The 17,182-nt window shown below is 31.6% G+C and overlaps 3 protein-coding genes across 4 annotated transcripts; 2 read left to right on the forward strand and 1 right to left on the reverse strand.

Moving 5' to 3' along the window:
• Window positions 1-464: 464 nt before the first annotated feature.
• On the reverse strand, window positions 465-2,787 carry LOC105648601 (endoglucanase 8). The gene is made up of 7 exons (XM_012235035.4): window positions 2,627-2,787; window positions 1,848-2,255; window positions 1,674-1,766; window positions 1,404-1,601; window positions 1,209-1,320; window positions 926-1,092; window positions 465-838 (listed from the first exon to the last, which is right to left on the reverse strand). The coding sequence occupies exons 1-7, from the start codon at window positions 2,780-2,782 to the stop codon at window positions 509-511; spliced, it is 1,464 nt and encodes a 487-aa protein (XP_012090425.3). The 5' UTR covers window positions 2,783-2,787; the 3' UTR covers window positions 465-508.
• A 4,004-nt stretch (window positions 2,788-6,791) lies between these two features.
• LOC105648600 (putative pectinesterase/pectinesterase inhibitor 33) lies at window positions 6,792-9,622 on the forward strand. 2 transcript variants are annotated; one of them, XM_020685014.3, is made up of 3 exons: window positions 6,792-7,391; window positions 7,515-7,853; window positions 8,781-9,622. In XM_020685014.3, the coding sequence occupies exons 1-3, from the start codon at window positions 6,953-6,955 to the stop codon at window positions 9,473-9,475; spliced, it is 1,473 nt and encodes a 490-aa protein (XP_020540673.1). In that variant the 5' UTR covers window positions 6,792-6,952; the 3' UTR covers window positions 9,476-9,622. The 2 variants fall into 2 exon arrangements, with proteins under 2 accessions (XP_020540673.1, XP_012090424.1); XM_012235034.4 differs by having other exon boundaries at window positions 6,794-7,853.
• Window positions 9,623-11,096: 1,474 nt separating this feature from the next.
• On the forward strand, window positions 11,097-13,594 carry LOC105648599 (putative pectinesterase/pectinesterase inhibitor 17). The gene is made up of 2 exons (XM_012235033.4): window positions 11,097-12,135; window positions 12,778-13,594. The coding sequence occupies exons 1-2, from the start codon at window positions 11,256-11,258 to the stop codon at window positions 13,467-13,469; spliced, it is 1,572 nt and encodes a 523-aa protein (XP_012090423.1). The 5' UTR covers window positions 11,097-11,255; the 3' UTR covers window positions 13,470-13,594.
• Window positions 13,595-17,182: the final 3,588 nt, after the last annotated feature.

Consider the following 17,182-nt stretch of genomic DNA (forward strand, 5'->3'; position numbering starts at 1 on the left):
TGGCCCGTGATTCCATTTTTGCTTAACTTTTCTGATTTTCAATTCTCATTTCTTAATTTGTAATAGGCTTATAATGGGTTTCTGTTGTCAGTTCAATGGGTTTGTAATTGTTAAGTCAACTTAATCGCGTAACCAGTGCATGTAGATTTGTCATCTATATCCAACTTGTATATATATAGTATCTTTTATGTATATATAGTATTAATGCACAGCATTCCTAATAAGATTATTAAACCTAAATAAGAACAATTAAAAGGAAATAAGTAAAATTATCCATCTATAATTTATAATATATCTACCTAATTCAATTTTTTTTTCTCATAAAATATTTCAAGTACAATTTTATTATTATTTACAAGAGGAAAGTAGAGAAAAAAAAAATATTACTGTTTATAAATATTACTATGTACAATATTCAAAAGAAATTTTCTATTGTAACTGTACGGTTAAGAGAAAAGGGTACCTATAAACTAATATAGTATAAATTTACAAAATAATAATAATCACACTATGGAGATGGATGTGATCTGAAATAAGCCAAGAGACCAACAAGAGGTGCATTAATATATGTAGTTGGCTCCGAATATATAAAATCGGGTCTCCAATCACTATAAGAATCATTAACACTTGGTCCTCCAACAACAGCACCTACTAACAGGTTTGGATTTGGATTGCGACTGTTAAAGAATTGACTTCCAATTTCACGGTCAATATGACTAGGATGATCCGCCATTGAAGGTAGAGATGAGCCTCGATGGTGTATCCGTTGAGGAAATTTGTTGCCATATCCCACCATGTACGACATGTTCAATGGATTGCTTCCCAGTATATAATCCACCTTATATAATTAAATTAATTATATTTAGAACAATGAATAAGGCTCAATTACATATAATATAATCCCGTATAAACTGTATATAAGTACCTGGCTTCTTGCGAATTTTACAAGCTTGTTGGTAGTGGCAATAACGTTACTACCGCAATGAACCTCTCTATTGGCCTCATTTAAATAGCGAGAATAAACTAGAAGAAGAAACGACAATGCCGTTGCATGTTGCAAGTTACTTCCTCCAGGTTTGAAAACAAGTCCTCCTATATATTATTAATAACCATTTCAAGAAAAATGAAAAAGTTATCAACGGTAACTAAATGGGATTCAGAAATTATCCAAATCGACGACGTTTAATTAATTAGAGAAAAGAGAAAACCTGGAGAGTACGAGACGGAGAGAGTAGGTGACTCAGGCAACAGAGTGCAAACAAACTTGTCGGCATTGGGGACAAATGGATCTAAATTAGAAGTACCACTTTGCTGTAGCAACTGTAATAGCATTTGGGTTCTGTAAGCAAAAATAAACATATATATTGAAGTATAACTTCAAAGTAAATTAATTAAAGACGGACCTTAGAAACAAGTACATTAATGCCAGCGTGCTTACTGTCCCATCCGAATTCAGTAAAGCTACCTCCACTGTAGCTCACACCATTTATATTCTTTACAACTATTTCCTGTAAGTTATTTCTGTTATTCAAAACGCAATTCATGTAATTTGGTGCTTTTGTCGCCTTATATAACCATGCAGCTCTCCATATCAATTCATCCTGTAGCATAATACTAATTAATCTAACTTTCTGTTTTGCTTAATTCAGAGTTAATTACTTACAAGGGACTACCTCATAGCCACTGTAGTCACAGTAAAATGGACACACCCAAGTTCCAAGACTGCTATTATAAGATCCTCTGTAAGTATCTGCAAAATCAAAAATCTTGTCCACGCATAAAGAGCAAATTAATTACTGCGTTTTTATTAATAGTTTTCTGTTGTTAAGTAAAGTTCACATACTTACCATTCTAGCCCTTTTGAGAAGCTTGGCAGAATACGCAAGGTTGATAGGCCTAAACACAATGGAGGCGGCTGCAAGAGCAGCGGCCATCTCAGCAGAAACTTCTGAGCCAGGGAAGTTTTTGGAGACAGCAAAAGGGGTTCTTGGAGTGTCCATGTCCTCAGGTCTCTCCCAGCAATTGTGGTCACCGTGTGGATCACCAACTTGAACAAATACAATGCCAGGAATGCTTGTGGCTTTGAGAAAGTAATCTGTAGCCCATTGAATAGCTTCAAGTGCATGTTGTTGGTCAAGACCCATGTAATTGCCAAACTCTATAACGCTCCAAGCTAACATTGTTGTTGAGAATGCCATTGGAAAGTTGAATTTAACATTGTCACCAGCATCATAATATCCACCCACCAAATCAACCTGATAAAGATGAATTATCGATTAATACTAGAATTAATGGGCTTAATTTGAGTAAACGAAACCAAAAACCTAATTAAAGATAATTTTGATAATTAAATCATAAAATTAGTTATTTTGGCTTGTAAATTGTTAAGAGTTACAGTTTCACATGGACTTGGTTGCTGGAGAACAGTGAAAGAAAAGAAAAGAAAGAAAGAAGAATCAAATAAAAACCAACACGTAATATAAAAAAGATAAAAGTAAAGACTATTTCAGTTACAAAAACAGAAAGCCAAAACGACAATCTGCATCCGTCGTCAATCTTGAACTCACATGAGCAAAACCGCTTTCACCATCACAATAAGCAATCAAATAGAGAAAGAAGGACTTACACCGATCTCAAAACCATCGCGAAGAGCAGAATCTTTTCGCCAAGTCATTCTTTGGGTAGGGGGTAGTTTCCCTGATCTTTGACCTTCGAAGAACAAAATGCTTTTAGTCAATGCATCTCCATAATCATGTGAACCAATCACTCTCACCACCACCATAATAACTACCGCCATCACCAATCTTGGTGATACTAACCTCATCCTCTTTCTATAATTAGCATATATTAACGGATATGGTGAATATAAGTATAGAGCCCACTTTAATTTTCTTTCACTGTTTATATATATAATAAGGGAACTATATAGATAATATTAAAAATTTAAAATAGAAAAAAGAAAGAAGATATTATATTCAGTCACTATGGGCGCCCGAACTATACTTTGCTTGAAATAAGAAGAAAATGGAATGCGGCAGCGCCACTACCGGAGGCTCTGCGTAAGGCGGAGAATGTTGGTAGTTACACTGAATAATTTGGGTTTATGGCTTTCTTCTTCTTCTTGTAGACGACTCCTCGATGGTCAGGTCATCATGGGGATGTTCACGTCCTTCCATTTACTTTTCATTCTTTGACTACCAAACACACGTTAGAGTAGTTCATATTATTAAGTAATAAACGAATAATAAATCATCATAATATCTATTCGAAAAGAAAAATCATCATTATACAGCTTATTGCCGTTACAAAAATCATCATAATTTGGATATCAAAACATGGTTAATTGGTGTCAATGAATATTAATATTATTAACTCACAAATTCATTAATTGGCGTTACTAATAAAAAATAATTCTAAAGCAGAGTTTTTTGAAAAAAAAAAAAATTATTGAGTACTTTAAATTGAGAATTTTTAATGTGAAAATGTTGATTATTAAAAAAAATTTAGGCTCAACTAATAAAAGTTATTCTTTCAGAATCTTCCTCCTAGAGATTTATCAATTGATGGAATATAGTGTAATTTGATTTGATATATTTGTTTCAAACTAAAATTTCATTCCAAAATTTGATTCGAACATAACGTTGAATATAAATTTTAAGATTGAATATATTTTTAAAACAAATAATAGGTAGAACATAAAATGAAATTCTAAAATAAATTTTATTTTCAAAAATTTTGTTTTTAATGTTCTAATTACAATTAATTTTGAGAAATATAATTCATTAAAAAATAAAATATTATAAGCACTTAATTAGATCAGACATAAAATTTAATATTATAATTAACAGAAAGTTCGCTTATTGTTTAACAAATTAAAAAAATTATCTGTATTCTTTTGAATAATAAAATCAAATTAAAAAAAATAATATTAGATTCTTCCATTTCAAAATGATCTTGACTGATATAAATTTTCATAGTAGCAACTGGTTCTTTAATTGATTTGGACGATAAAATAATTTTTCCGGATCTTTTATGCTTAAATTGTTTTTTTAAAAACTTGTTGCATAAGACGTACATGGATGAGTTCATGTTATTAAATGAACTAAATTTAAATTATACTAATAACAATTAAACTTGAATTTAAATATTTAAATGAGTAAACTTATATATATTTTTTTTTAGGAGATTAACAACTGCTTCCATCTTTCAAAACTAAATTATTTAAAAGGTATTGAGATATAATTACATTAATAAATACCCATTAAGTATTTACAAAAAAATAAAATAAAAAAACCCATTATGTCAAAAACAATTAACTAAATAAATTTAAATAAATAGAAGCTTAATTAGTCAATATTATAAATGTTTATTCACTTATAGGAATTGGAATCCTTTACTGATTCTGTTAGTTTTTATTGTAGAAAATGGAAAAGGACATTGCAAGAATCTCGTTCATATTTAAACTATGATTTAAATTGCATTTTCTGATATCGTTTTGGAAAAAAAAAATTGTAGTATTTATTTATTTTGATTTTAGAATTTTTGAAATTTAAAAATATTTTAGAATAGAATTAAAAAAAGATTCGTTTCATTCTATTCCAAATCAATTGCACCCTAGCCTAGCATTTCCTTCTTTAAAATCTGACCTACCATGGATTGCGATTTCATGACTTGTACGCATAGATTGCTTTCATTCCAAAAAACACGTATCTTAAAATTTTAAAAAATAAAACGATTTTATTCTCAAAAGGAAAATAATAAAACGATTTTCAAAAGTTAATTTCAACAGCTAAAAAGAAAAGTAAATGAACTTTGAAGTCAACTGATCTGGCCACATCGGCCCATGCAAAATACACTGGACAAAACTAATTATGTCTTTTTCAAATATATAATTAAATTAAATGTATTTTTGTTTTTCAAAATAATATATATTTCATTTTGTCTTTTAAAGTTATAGACATGCTATTTATTTTGAAATTTTAAAAAAATATATTTGACATTTTTTGATTTTTGATTTTCTTTATTTTTATATTTGTTGTTTCTTTCTTTATATGTTAAATATAAGATACCAATAATATCCCCATTCCAACATTACTAATGTTATTATATAATACTATCATTTACTAAATAAAACCTTAATTAATTAAAAAAAATGAAAAATTCCATTAAAGCCTTGGGATCAACTCAATCCGGCCAGTACAAAAGTTCCTGCAATTTCTCATTTTGTAATGGTTATTAGTTTTTTATACGTCAGGTTTTTTACTTGGCTATTCAATATAGGTGCGGGTGTAAAACCGGGCTGGTTGACTCGGATTACAATCGAATTAGCTAACTTAATTTCCTTGATTCACCATCAACAATGTTAAATCTTTTTGCTGATTAAGAAAAATATATGGTAAGGAGCAAAATTTGCTTAAAAAAAGTATTTTCCTGAAAGAGATTTTTTTTTTTTTTCTTTTCTGAAGTGATTAAACTTCATCTGAAAATCCAAAATGCCAAATAGTGTATCAACGACCCATGGAAATCGGAAAAGAAACATTTCCTTTTCTTTTCTTTTATTTTCTTGTTTGAATGAGAAAAGCAACAAATCTTCTTTTTAGCTTTTCAAGAAAAATGGGTGAATAGCAGATTTTTCTTCAAGAAAAATCATCATAAATGTTAAGACACATCCAGTCCGTGGAAAAACAGAGCATACTTGCCATACTAATCCCTTAAACTCCAAGTGTCGAACATCTTCCTATCTCTTTTCATTAATTTTCTGAAGTCAAACCCAGTTTCTGTACTTTCTCCTTTCTACAACTCTCAAACCATATATATAACTTTTCAAGGTTTTATTTGATTCTTTATTTTACAGAATAGAACTTTTACTAATGAAGTTTAAAATTCAAACTCAGCCTCATATTTCAAATTTGCGACATCATAAGAAAACTGTGACTCTGGGAAATTTATTTATCTGATCTTGAAATTGGACGAGTTTGAACCTTGAACCATAAAGAAGAGACGCCTCGCTCTCGCTTATCCTGCAAACTAAATATCACATGGGTCATTCCGACTATAATGCCCTGTTTGAAAACTCATGGTTTGAGTAAATAGCTGAATATGTATTGCTTCTTCCTTTTAAGTAACCCTTACTTCCAATCTACTTCACAAGCAATACATTTCTATTATTAATATTGCTATGAGAAATAAGCAAAGGAATTTTAATTTAAAATTATCATAGATGTTTTCCTTCGGTAAAATAAAGTTTTATTTTTGCTTACGACACATAATGTGTACGGATCAGCCCCACTCAACGGTTTGATTATCATTATCATAATTAGGACTAAGGCGTTGACAAGGAAATATATTACTTGCTAATAAAATTGCTTGCAATTTACAATCAAAGTCGAACAGAAATTGATATGTTAAGCTATCACATGTGGGTTCAGGTTCAGGGTTTGTTTTATTTATTTTTATTACTTTTACGTGACATGTTTTTCTCTTACAATAATAACCGACAGAAACTTCGTAGCAATTTAATTTTTTAATTGCTTAATTAGCCGGCTCATTAATGATTATAGTACACCGTTTGTTGATTACGCCATTAATTAATTAATTAGTAATTTAACAGAAAGGCGAGCATTTCTATGTTCTTAATTATGTCAAATTTACAAGAATGACTATTCTTTCTAATTACAACAATAATTTATTTCAACAAAGAACTTACGCAAATGCCAAATTGGTAGAGGCATGTTTCCTTTTGGACACCACAACAAGTAAAGACAACGTGTAATTTCTTAATATATTTTGTACCTTGTATTTTCATTCATTTACCCTAAAGAATTCTAAATTTCTCAAACAATGTTAATTTTTCTTCATTTCTATTATATAAGAAACCCCGTCCTAAGATACTAAGGCCCTTAAAATCCTAAACAGTGAAAACCCATATCCGATATCCAAAAACCTAACAACCATGGCAATAAAAGTAATGCCATTGACAATTTTTTTCTTCTTCTTCATTTTATCTTCAATTTTCTCCATTGCAGCTTCAAAAAGCTCTAAATCCAATCTAACCTGGTGGTGCAATAAGACACCATATCCTGAACCATGCAATTACTTCATGAACCGAAGGCAGCATCGACACTCTGCGTTAAAGCACAGATCAGAATTCCGCAAAATAATGGTCGAAATAGCCCTAGAAAGATCTCTCACCGCGCAGAGAAAAGTCTTCAAGTTAAGACCAAAATGCCAAAATCATCAACAGAGAGCCGTATGGGCCGATTGTTATAAACTCCATGCAGATACTATTCTTCAACTAAACCGAACTCTACAAGGGCTACAATCCAAGAAGAAAAAAAGCTGTACAAATTTCGATGCACAAACTTGGCTAAGCACTGCTCTAACCAACATTGGTACTTGTCGCACAGGATCTTTAGACCTTAACGTTTCAGATTTTATTATGCCAATTATGTCCCACAATTTATCTGAGCTCATTAGCAATAGTTTAGCTCTTACTGGAGTTTTGCTTGCTGTAGAAGATAACAATTATACGCAAGGATTTCCAAAATGGATTGCGATGAATGAAAGGAGACTATTGCAATCTTCATCAGTAGCAGCGAAGGCTAATCTGGTTGTAGCGCAAGATGGGTCCGGTAATTTTAGGAGTATTCAGGCAGCTATTAATGTTGCGGCGAAAAGGAGGTATAAGACAAGGTTTATTATACATGTGAAGAGGGGTGTTTATAGAGAGAATATTGAGGTTGGTGTTAATAATAATAATATTTGGCTTATTGGTGATGGCATGAGAAATACCATAATAACCAGTAGCAGAAGTGTTGGAGCTGGTTATACGACGTACAGTTCTGCAACTGCTGGTAAGAATTTTTTGTTTTATGGGTTATGGCCAGTTTTGTTCTTATAGGTGATTTATGAGCCTTTTTTTTCCAAAAAAATATATATATATAGGTTAAATATATAATTATAGATGTAGGCAATTTCTTTTAATGGTTAAACAGGAAATAATAATATATGTAGGTAATTAATTAGAATGGAAAGGGGAATCAATTTTTAGATTTGTTTCAAGAAATCGGAGATATATTTGCATTTAGTTGGACTTTTTAGCTATATATACGCTAAGAAACAGGGAAAGAAAAAGAAAAAGAAGAAAACAGGGGGTAAGAGAAAGTTTTCCTGAAGTTCGTAGACAAAAGGGAAAACTTTCTGTTGTGCCATATTTTACTTTGAATACAAATGGGTGGGTAATGGTTGTTTGCTTTCTTCTCGCAACGTAATGATTCCTAACTTTTGTTTCATATTATGACATAAGTAAGCAGTTCTTATTGTATGAGCCACAAAAAGCCTTCGAAATAGCCCTTATTGCACAAAGACAAGGGTTCAAATTGCCTCCAAAACTGTTTTCAGATCAGAATACTTACCAATGAGTGTCAGATGAGTATTTTGGTACCATTCTCCCTAAAATATGATTGAGAGTTAGATCCTCGTGGATAAGGTGTTGAGTGGTGGGCTGAGTATAGCTGTCTAGATAATGCTAAAAAAACAGGAGTCTTAATTCACAATTGATCCATATTCCAGTTTTATTTCAAATACAAATAATCAGTACTGGTTCTAAGTGCAAATCTTTAATTAATAAATACACTGTTATCATGTGAATTGTTATGATTTCATCCAAGAATCTTTTAATCCCACATGCCATATCAAACCAAAAATTGTTAATTTCCACTGATTATGCTAAATTCTTGTTTTATTATACCTAAAAACCAACTTGTTTGTACTGCTTGCAGGCATTGATGGCCTTCGCTTTGTCGCTCGCGGCATTACATTTAGCAACACGGCAGGTCCTTTAAAAGGCCAAGCAGTTGCACTCCGATCAGCCTCAGATCTCTCAGTATTTTACAGATGTTCCTTTCAAGGATACCAAGATACTCTCTTTGTCCACTCTCAACGACAATTTTATAAAGAATGCTATATCTATGGCACCATAGACTTCATTTTTGGTAACGCAGCAGTTGTATTCCAGAATTGCATAATTTACGTACGGAAACCTCTAAAAGGCCAAGCAAATATGATCACAGCACAAGGTCGAAACGACCCTTATCAGAATACAGGAATTTCAATCCACAATTCACAAATTCTACCAGCTCCGGATCTGAAGCCAGTGGTGAGATCATTTCAGACATATTTAGGGAGGCCATGGATGCAATATTCAAGAACAGTGATTCTTAAGACTTATATCGATGGCTTTATCAATCCTGCTGGTTGGTCAAAATGGTTGGACAGTGATTTTGCTCTTGACACTTTGTATTTTGCGGAGTATAAGAATTCTGGGCCTGGCTCTTCTACAAGACAGAGGGTTAAGTGGAAAGGATATCATGTCATAACTAGTAATATTGTAGCTTCAAGTTTTACCGTTGCAAGACTTATTGCCGGTCAGTCATGGTTGCCGGGCACCGGTGTTCCATTCATTTCTGGCCTTTGAATATTATTTTCCCTATTTACGATGCTGTGATTTTTTAATGTATTTGTTCGTTGATTTTTATTGGAAATTTTTTGTACATAACTCTTGTTTCTTTGTAGTTTGAACACAAGCACATTTAACGAAGAACAGAATAAGCCCATTTAAGCACTGTGTTTGAGAAATCTAAATTTCCGAAGATTGGAAATTTTAGATATAAAATCTAAAGATTTCCAAATTATGTTTTTTTTTTTTTTCAATTTCTATTTAATTTCATTTTTGTATTATGCCTAAATCAATTTAAGAGTGCCAATGAGGTAATGGTTTGGTTGGTCTTCTCACTTATGAAAAGAGCGATAGGTTTTGAATTTGAGCTCTCTAGACTACAGTTGTTTTCACCAATTTGGTGAGTCAATAGAAGGACTACCCCCTATTGTATAGCCCGTATTGTTGTTATTTCAGCTTTTAAAAGCCTCCAATGAATTGAAAAAAAAAAAAAAAAAAAAAACCAATTTCCAAGCGTTGGGCTTGGGCTATCCCTGGCAGAGAAGAAGATGTTCAGGCCGTATCTATCAGAGTGTCAGTATCAATAGTATTTGGGCTCATACTCACAAGATTGGGGCTTTTGTTATAATATGAGGGACAAGATGGTAAATATTGGCCGATAATCGTCTTTCTATGACTAGGCTTTGCTTGCTTAAGGCTTGAGGACATTTCGTACGATTTAAGTTAACGAAGATACAATATTTTGGGACATACACAGGATAAAACAAAATGATAAAATTGGTCAACGCATACCATTATAATTAAATTGAAAGGTTGAGATAGTTGAATTTGTTTTTTGAGTGTCAGGAATCTCCATGGATAAATAATTAACGACGGTGGGCAAATTAAAGCGTTTTAAATTTTTATTAATACTATAAAGCCAAATGTTTAAAAATTGAATAAAATTCATAGTAATAGGAATGTCAGTTGATATCACTGATTTCCATAATTTTTTTATATATTTATCGATTCCAAAATGCTAAAAATACTTAACATAATATGAATAGCTCTTTCTTAATTTGATAATTTATCAAATTAGTAAAAATTTTATACGTTAAAAAAAAAAATCAAACTCCATATCTTATCTTTATATTTTTATAAAAAAAAAAAAAAAACAATGCTAACCAGACTAGCTGATTAGCTAAATTTTATGTGACTTTTGATTATAAGATGGGACGCGTTTTGATTGGATTGATAATGGCTATTAAGGTCAACGATATAGAAAAGTCAAACACACCTCCTCCTAATCAAATGGTAGTTTTAGTTCATATATATATATATATATATATATATTGTTGAAGAGAACACCGCTCCGCTGGCAAGTATAGAATATAGTTTTTCCAATGTGCAGTAAGTCATGAAAATTGGTAGGTCAAGAGATAACAAAAATATATGCATGCGATTCATTCAAACATGGAGCCTGTTTTCCCCACGTAATGTTTTAGAAGTTTAGAATAATATCCTCTGAAAAGGATAATGGTGTTAAATATTTAAGTTTAAAATACTTTTTTAAACCTAATTTAAAATAACATTTCCAAATAATAAACAAGTTAAATGAAATTTGAATTATAATAATTATAAATTTTGCATTTCTTTCCTTTACTATCATTTTCATCCATATATATTCAAACTAGCCAGCTTTCACATTAGAGCCACCATCTTCGTCTTCGTCTTCTTTCTCCTATATATACACTGACATATTCCACAAATTCATATCAATCAACAATAACCTTGACATTTTTACGTTCAGCCTACTCAAATGGCAATGAAGCTGGGTTTACCCATCATATTCCTCTTCTTGTACTTCTCACCAAGAGTATTATCATCTACTGTTGCCTCTAGTAGCATAGATTCATGGTGCAACCAAACCCCAAATCCTGAACCATGCAAATATTTCATGAACCAAATCGCTCAAAACAGAAACCACTTTCGTTTCCCAAAAAATAAATCCGACTTTCTTAAGTTGGCAATTGACTTGGCCATGCAAAGAGCCCAAACTGCTCAAAGCCAAAACAAATGGTTAGGCAAAAAATGCCGCAATGAAAAAGAAAAGGCAGCGTTGGCTGATTGCTTGAAACTCTATGAAGACACCATTATAAACCTTAACCACACAATCGACCCATCCGCAAAATGCACTGATTACGATGTTCAGACATGGTTAAGCACAGCTTTGACTAATCTTGAAACTTGTAAAGCTGGGTTCGTTGAGCTTGGGGTTACTGATTTTATGTTACCACTTATGTCTAACAATGTTTCTAGCCTAATACGTAACACTTTGGCTATAAACAATAGCTCCACATCGGTTTTGCCACAAACATATAAAGATGGGTTTCCTCATTGGGTAACTTCCGGCGATAGAAAGCTGTTGCAGACATCGTCACCGTCGCCGAATCTTGTGGTGGCTCAAGATGGTTCAGGGAACTTCCGGACTATAAAACAAGCACTTGATGCTGCTGCAAAGAGAAGTGGAAGTGGAAGGTTTGTGATACATATTAAGAGTGGGATTTATAGAGAAAACCTTGAGATTGGTAACGACATGATCAATATTATGCTTGTTGGTGATGGGTTGAGGAACACTATTATCACCGGTAGCCGGAGTGTTGGAGGCGGTTCTACTACTTTCAACTCTGCAACCGTCGGTAAGGAAGTTAATTAGCATTTTTATTTATTTATGATCAGTTTATACATGTTTCATTGAATATTAATTAACATATCGCGGTCTATTGAAAATGTTGACATATGGACTTGGTTTAATTAACATATGGCGGTCTTTTTAAAATATTAAAGTCTAGCAAATCTAGCATTTGGTTTTTTTTTTATCTGCTGTTAATTTTTTTTTTTTAATATGAAATTAATCTCATCTCAAAGTTTATTGATATCACTCTTTATAAAATCTTTTTTCTTAAATGATTATTTTTTGAAGTTAAACGTATCTTACTACGTAAAAGTTTAACATTTATTTTCCACCTATAGGAAAAAAATTAGCTAGTTAATTAATTCATTGTGAAAAAAAAAATGTACTAGTACCTTGACCTTAAAAGATAATGAAATCAATTATTTTCCTTCTAAAGTGTTGCTTTGAGATAATTTCAATTTTTCTAACAAAGATAGATATCAAGAAAAAGTCACATTTGGAAAACGGCATCTGAATTGATTATCATTATCATATAGATAATGTAAAAGCGTGAAAAATAAATTGTATTCTAGAACCTCTAGAATTTTCTCTTCCAATATTATTCCAACCATCTATTAAAGAAATTTAATTATATTATGAATTTCAGCTGTGACCGGAGATGGATTCATTGCGCGTGGCATTACATTCCGAAACACGGCCGGTCCCCAAAACCACCAAGCAGTAGCCCTCCGATCAGGTTCCGATCTCTCAGTCTTCTACCGGTGCGGCTTTGAGGGTTACCAAGACACCTTGTACGTCCACTCACAGAGACAATTTTACAAAGAATGCTACATATACGGCACCGTAGACTTCATATTTGGCAACGCAGCTGTCGTTTTGCAAAACTGCATGATATACGCAAGAAGGCCAATGGACAAGCAGAAGAACGTAGTAACAGCTCAAGGCAGAACCGACCCAAATCAAAATACAGGGATTTCAATCCATAATTCTCGAGTCATGGCTTCACCAGACCTTAAACCAGTGCTTAGCTCATTCAAAACATATTTAGGCAGGCCATGGAAGCAGTATTCTCGAACAGTTTATCTCCAAACTTACCTGGATTCTTTGGTGGATCCAGCAGGATGGCTCGAATGGGACGGTGATTTTGCGCTAAACACTTTGTACTACGGAGAGTATAAGAATGTGGGTCCTTCTGCTTCAACCAGTGGAAGGGTTACGTGGCGTGGCTATAGAGTTATAACAAGCTCTACTGAAGCTAACAGGTTTACTGTTGCTAATTTTATTGCCGGCGGATCATGGTTGCCTGCCTCCAGCGTCCCTTTCACTTCCGGTCTTTGATTTTTCTTTTAAATTATTTTTTAACTGTAATTTTTAATTTGTTTCTTCTTTGAATTTTTCAATCATTTTTCATTGTACTTAATTGAAAGTTCCCAGAATAATTTCTTTGCAGTAATAACAAGACTCTTCTGATTATATATACATACTGTAGTATTTGTATTGGGCCAACCTAAACTTAAAGGTCAAAGTAAAGACCCAATTTACAATTTCACAAATCCAATCGGCCCAATACATGGTGCCACGAGCCCAAACTAAGGAAGACATAAATTATATTTATATATTTATAAATAAATCAAAATGACTGGCTAAAATAAGCACCTTATAGTTCACAAAAAAAAAAAAAAAAAAAGCACTTATGTTGGTTGGTTGATGTCTGCTAGATATAGAACTAGTCAAAATGATCTTAATCATGGTTTATTTTCATTCTTCACCTTTATTTGTTTTCATTTCTCATTCATATATCATAACACTTATTATAGCATTATTATTTTGAAGGTGACATGCAACCATAACGCTATTTTACAAATTCTCCCTTATTATTGATTTTAGGTTAAACTTTTCATTTTCAGGAGATAAATCTAGAAGGAAAATTCTTACATGGTATATCTCCTTCCAACATCAATATTCTCAGTCAATTATAAAATTTTTTTATAGGAAAAATGTGGGTTATAAATCAAAATAATATTCTTACATTTTGCTTATGGATAATGTGGAATAACCCACATCTTAAGACGAAAAGAAAACCAATCATTGTTAATAGATCGAAGACTTTCTTCTAGTTGAATGTGAAAAAAGATTAATGATGCTAAGATATGACAAAAGCTGCAATGATATAGCTATAAACTGGTCTCGGCATCTTTGAGCTCCAAAGCTTTTGATTGATTTTTCTAGCAGAGAGAGTTTATTGAGATTGAAACTTCTATGTTTGTATGTAGAGTTTATTAGTTAATATGTAATAGCAACACATGAAAGGCAAACTAAATAAGAAAATTTTGACTAATAAATTGATTGGAACATCAATTGTGTGATTGTACTAAATATGATATGATAGCATCACTTGAACATCTTAATTATATCATTCAAATGGTCAGAATATATATAGTCTCTTCTTGAACTTTCAAATAAGGTTGCATTATCACATTTAGGTAAGACCTACCATCATGGATGGGTCGCCATCATATCATCATATCATGTGTATCATCTTAATTTGAATCTTACTATCATTACAGAAAGAACTACTTTCAGAAATCTAATATTCCTTCGTTTATGTTTCACCTCGACTTAGTTTTATGCTCTTAAAGATTGATTTATAAGGACAAAGTATGAAAAATACGATGCTGTTTTACCCTTTCACATTTTAGGACCTGTGAAATTCCTAGTGATAAAAAAAAAAAAAAAAAAAAAAAAAAAAAAGGGAATTGTGGATTCCATGCATGATAAGGAAAAATGCATGCATGAGTTGAAATTTTTTAGCAAGTTTTGGGCTGAACCTGGTAACGGTGAACAAGACTTCCAAATTTTAAAAAACAACATTTTGCCTCTCATAACCTCTAATTTAGCATTGAAGAGATTATCACGTTTGCAGGGTTTGGTATAAAGATATAATAAGGTTTGTGGAGGACCGATGAACTGTGCCTTATGGTATTTTTATTTATTATTAAATTTTATTATATATTTTTTTTTTCTTCAGTATGAAAGGCTGGTAAACTGTCATCTCTTTATATCTCTGTACAATATTATTATGATTATGTACAATATATGGATCTATCACATATGGCCTACCTGTATTTATACTCTGTTTTTTGAGTATATCATACTTCTGGCAGGTACATTATACTGTCTATAGATATTTTAGATTTTTTGATTCCACAGCTACCCTCTAGTTCAATTCAACTGCTTCTTGAAGAATATTTGTGTAGTATAATGGAGGATTAATATGGACTTAATAAATGCCATTTTGCTTCTTCTTCTCATTGATGATCTCTTTATTTTAAATGAATCAGTTTCTCAAAATTTTTATCTTTATTAATTAAATTTTAATTCTATTTCTACATAAAAACCATTTTCATGAGCATGTAAACAAATATTTTCAACCTTAAGATACAATGCCATAAACATTGTGCCTATCTTTCTGTAATACTTCATTGGATGTTTTTTTAAAATTAAAAAAAAAAAAAAAAATCTTTCTTGATGATGATAGATCATAAGTTGCGAATTCTTTTTATGATTTTGTGAAGGCAAATCCATGACATTGCCGAGTCAAATTCCTTTTTTTTTTTTTTGAAAAGTGTAAATTCCTTTTTTTTAATATATAAATATATAAAAAAAAAAGAATGGAAAATGAACTACCTCAAACAAATTATATATGATTGAACTTTTTTTGTTAATAAGTAATTATAACCGCAAAAGCTTTGATAATAGATTTGTTAAGATAGAATTTGAAAGCACCATTCAATTTTTAAAATTAAAAATTTTCCGTTCGATAATATGTTATTAATATATTATTCGGAATTTTTAATTAAATTAAAATAAGTCAATAAATTTTTAAACAATTTTGGATTTTAAAATTTTCACCTCTTAAACAATTCAACCTTTAAAATTAAGGTATTAAATTAAACATTTAATTTAAAATTATCAAACACTATATATCTAATATTTTTTTATTATCATTGAATTAATTAATAGATCGGTGGTCGTGTACCTAATTCATTATCAAATTAAGAATGTTTTATGGCTCAAAAATAACTATATACTAAAAAAAAATATAAAAATACTAGTTGACTAGGGTAAGACATGGTTGCAACCGCCGTTAATAATAACAACAATGAATATAATATTAATAGAACAAGGGTAAACTCGTCGTTTAGTAAATTCCAGAGGACAAAACGACCAATAGAAACCTCGCAGGTAGGGCAAGCCACAAGGATCCGCATATGTAGGGGGAAACGGGCCTCGGTTGATGATGGTGAAAGAAATCTCTTGGTGGGGCCCAAGGAGCATTACAGAAGCAGCATCCCGTATCGGTTGCGGCCAACTTCAGCCATCGTAACGGTGCCACGTCAGATTTAACGGAGCTACACTCTCCACCCGAAACGTGCGGACCGATACAATCATGTTCTTACAGCCGTAATGATGAAATCGGTGGACCCACATGATTGAATCATAGCCCCACATCATGGAAAGCGCAATGTTGATCCTTTTCCTTTTTTTTTTTCTTTTTTTTTTTTTTCATTTATTCTCTTGAATTTAGTTGGGTAAGGACAAAATTGCATGCCTGTTCTCTCCCATATGCTTCCATCACGTGTTCTTCCTCTTTTCTTTTTTTTGGTTCAGTTCTACTTCTATCCATATATATAAATTGCCTGAGAGATATAAATTAGTGTTACAAGAAAGGAACATGTAGTAGAGAAAATGCATTAATTATACAATAGTAATTATGTATTTGGAGATGGGTATTTATTCCCAACCAAAACAATGATATTTTTGTTTTGCTTAATTAATAAAGTAAATTTAAAATAAAAACATCGCGTACAAGTTATAACTTAATTTCCAATTGATGTTGTTAAATAGTAATGTAAAAACATGTTGTTTTGCTTCAATGTATATCTAAGATGTGGACAAGCTAGCAATTAAATTACTAAAAATCATATGTCACCAAAAATAATAATGTTATTCAATAAATCATGAGATATCTCAAAACTTAATTTCAATGT

Source organism: Jatropha curcas, chromosome 10 (assembly GCF_041381405.1).
Source record: "Jatropha curcas cultivar XTBG-Jc1 chromosome 10, XTBG_Jcur_1.0, whole genome shotgun sequence".
NCBI lineage: Eukaryota > Viridiplantae > Streptophyta > Magnoliopsida > Malpighiales > Euphorbiaceae > Jatropha > Jatropha curcas.

What these genes read in the sequence shown, in the direction of transcription:
- LOC105648600 (XM_012235034.4), top strand. Translation starts at nt 6,953, where the DNA reads ATGGCAATAAAAGTAATGCCATTGACAATTTTTTTCTTCTTCTTCATT. An exon ending in GTACAGTTCTGCAACTGCTG is followed by an intron (nt 7,854 to 8,780) that starts GTAAGAATTTTT and finishes TACTGCTTGCAG; the next exon opens with GCATTGATGGCCTTCGCTTT.
- LOC105648599 (XM_012235033.4), top strand. Translation starts at nt 11,256, where the DNA reads ATGGCAATGAAGCTGGGTTTACCCATCATATTCCTCTTCTTGTACTTC. An exon ending in TTTCAACTCTGCAACCGTCG is followed by an intron (nt 12,136 to 12,777) that starts GTAAGGAAGTTA and finishes TATGAATTTCAG; the next exon opens with CTGTGACCGGAGATGGATTC.
- LOC105648601 (XM_012235035.4), bottom strand. Translation starts at nt 2,782, where the DNA reads ATGGTGGTGGTGAGAGTGATTGGTTCACATGATTATGGAGATGCATTG. An exon ending in GCGATGGTTTTGAGATCGGT is followed by an intron (nt 2,256 to 2,626) that starts GTAAGTCCTTCT and finishes CATCTTTATCAG; the next exon opens with GTTGATTTGGTGGGTGGATA. An exon ending in TTAATGTACTTGTTTCTAAG is followed by an intron (nt 1,321 to 1,403) that starts GTCCGTCTTTAA and finishes ATGCTATTACAG; the next exon opens with TTGCTACAGCAAAGTGGTAC.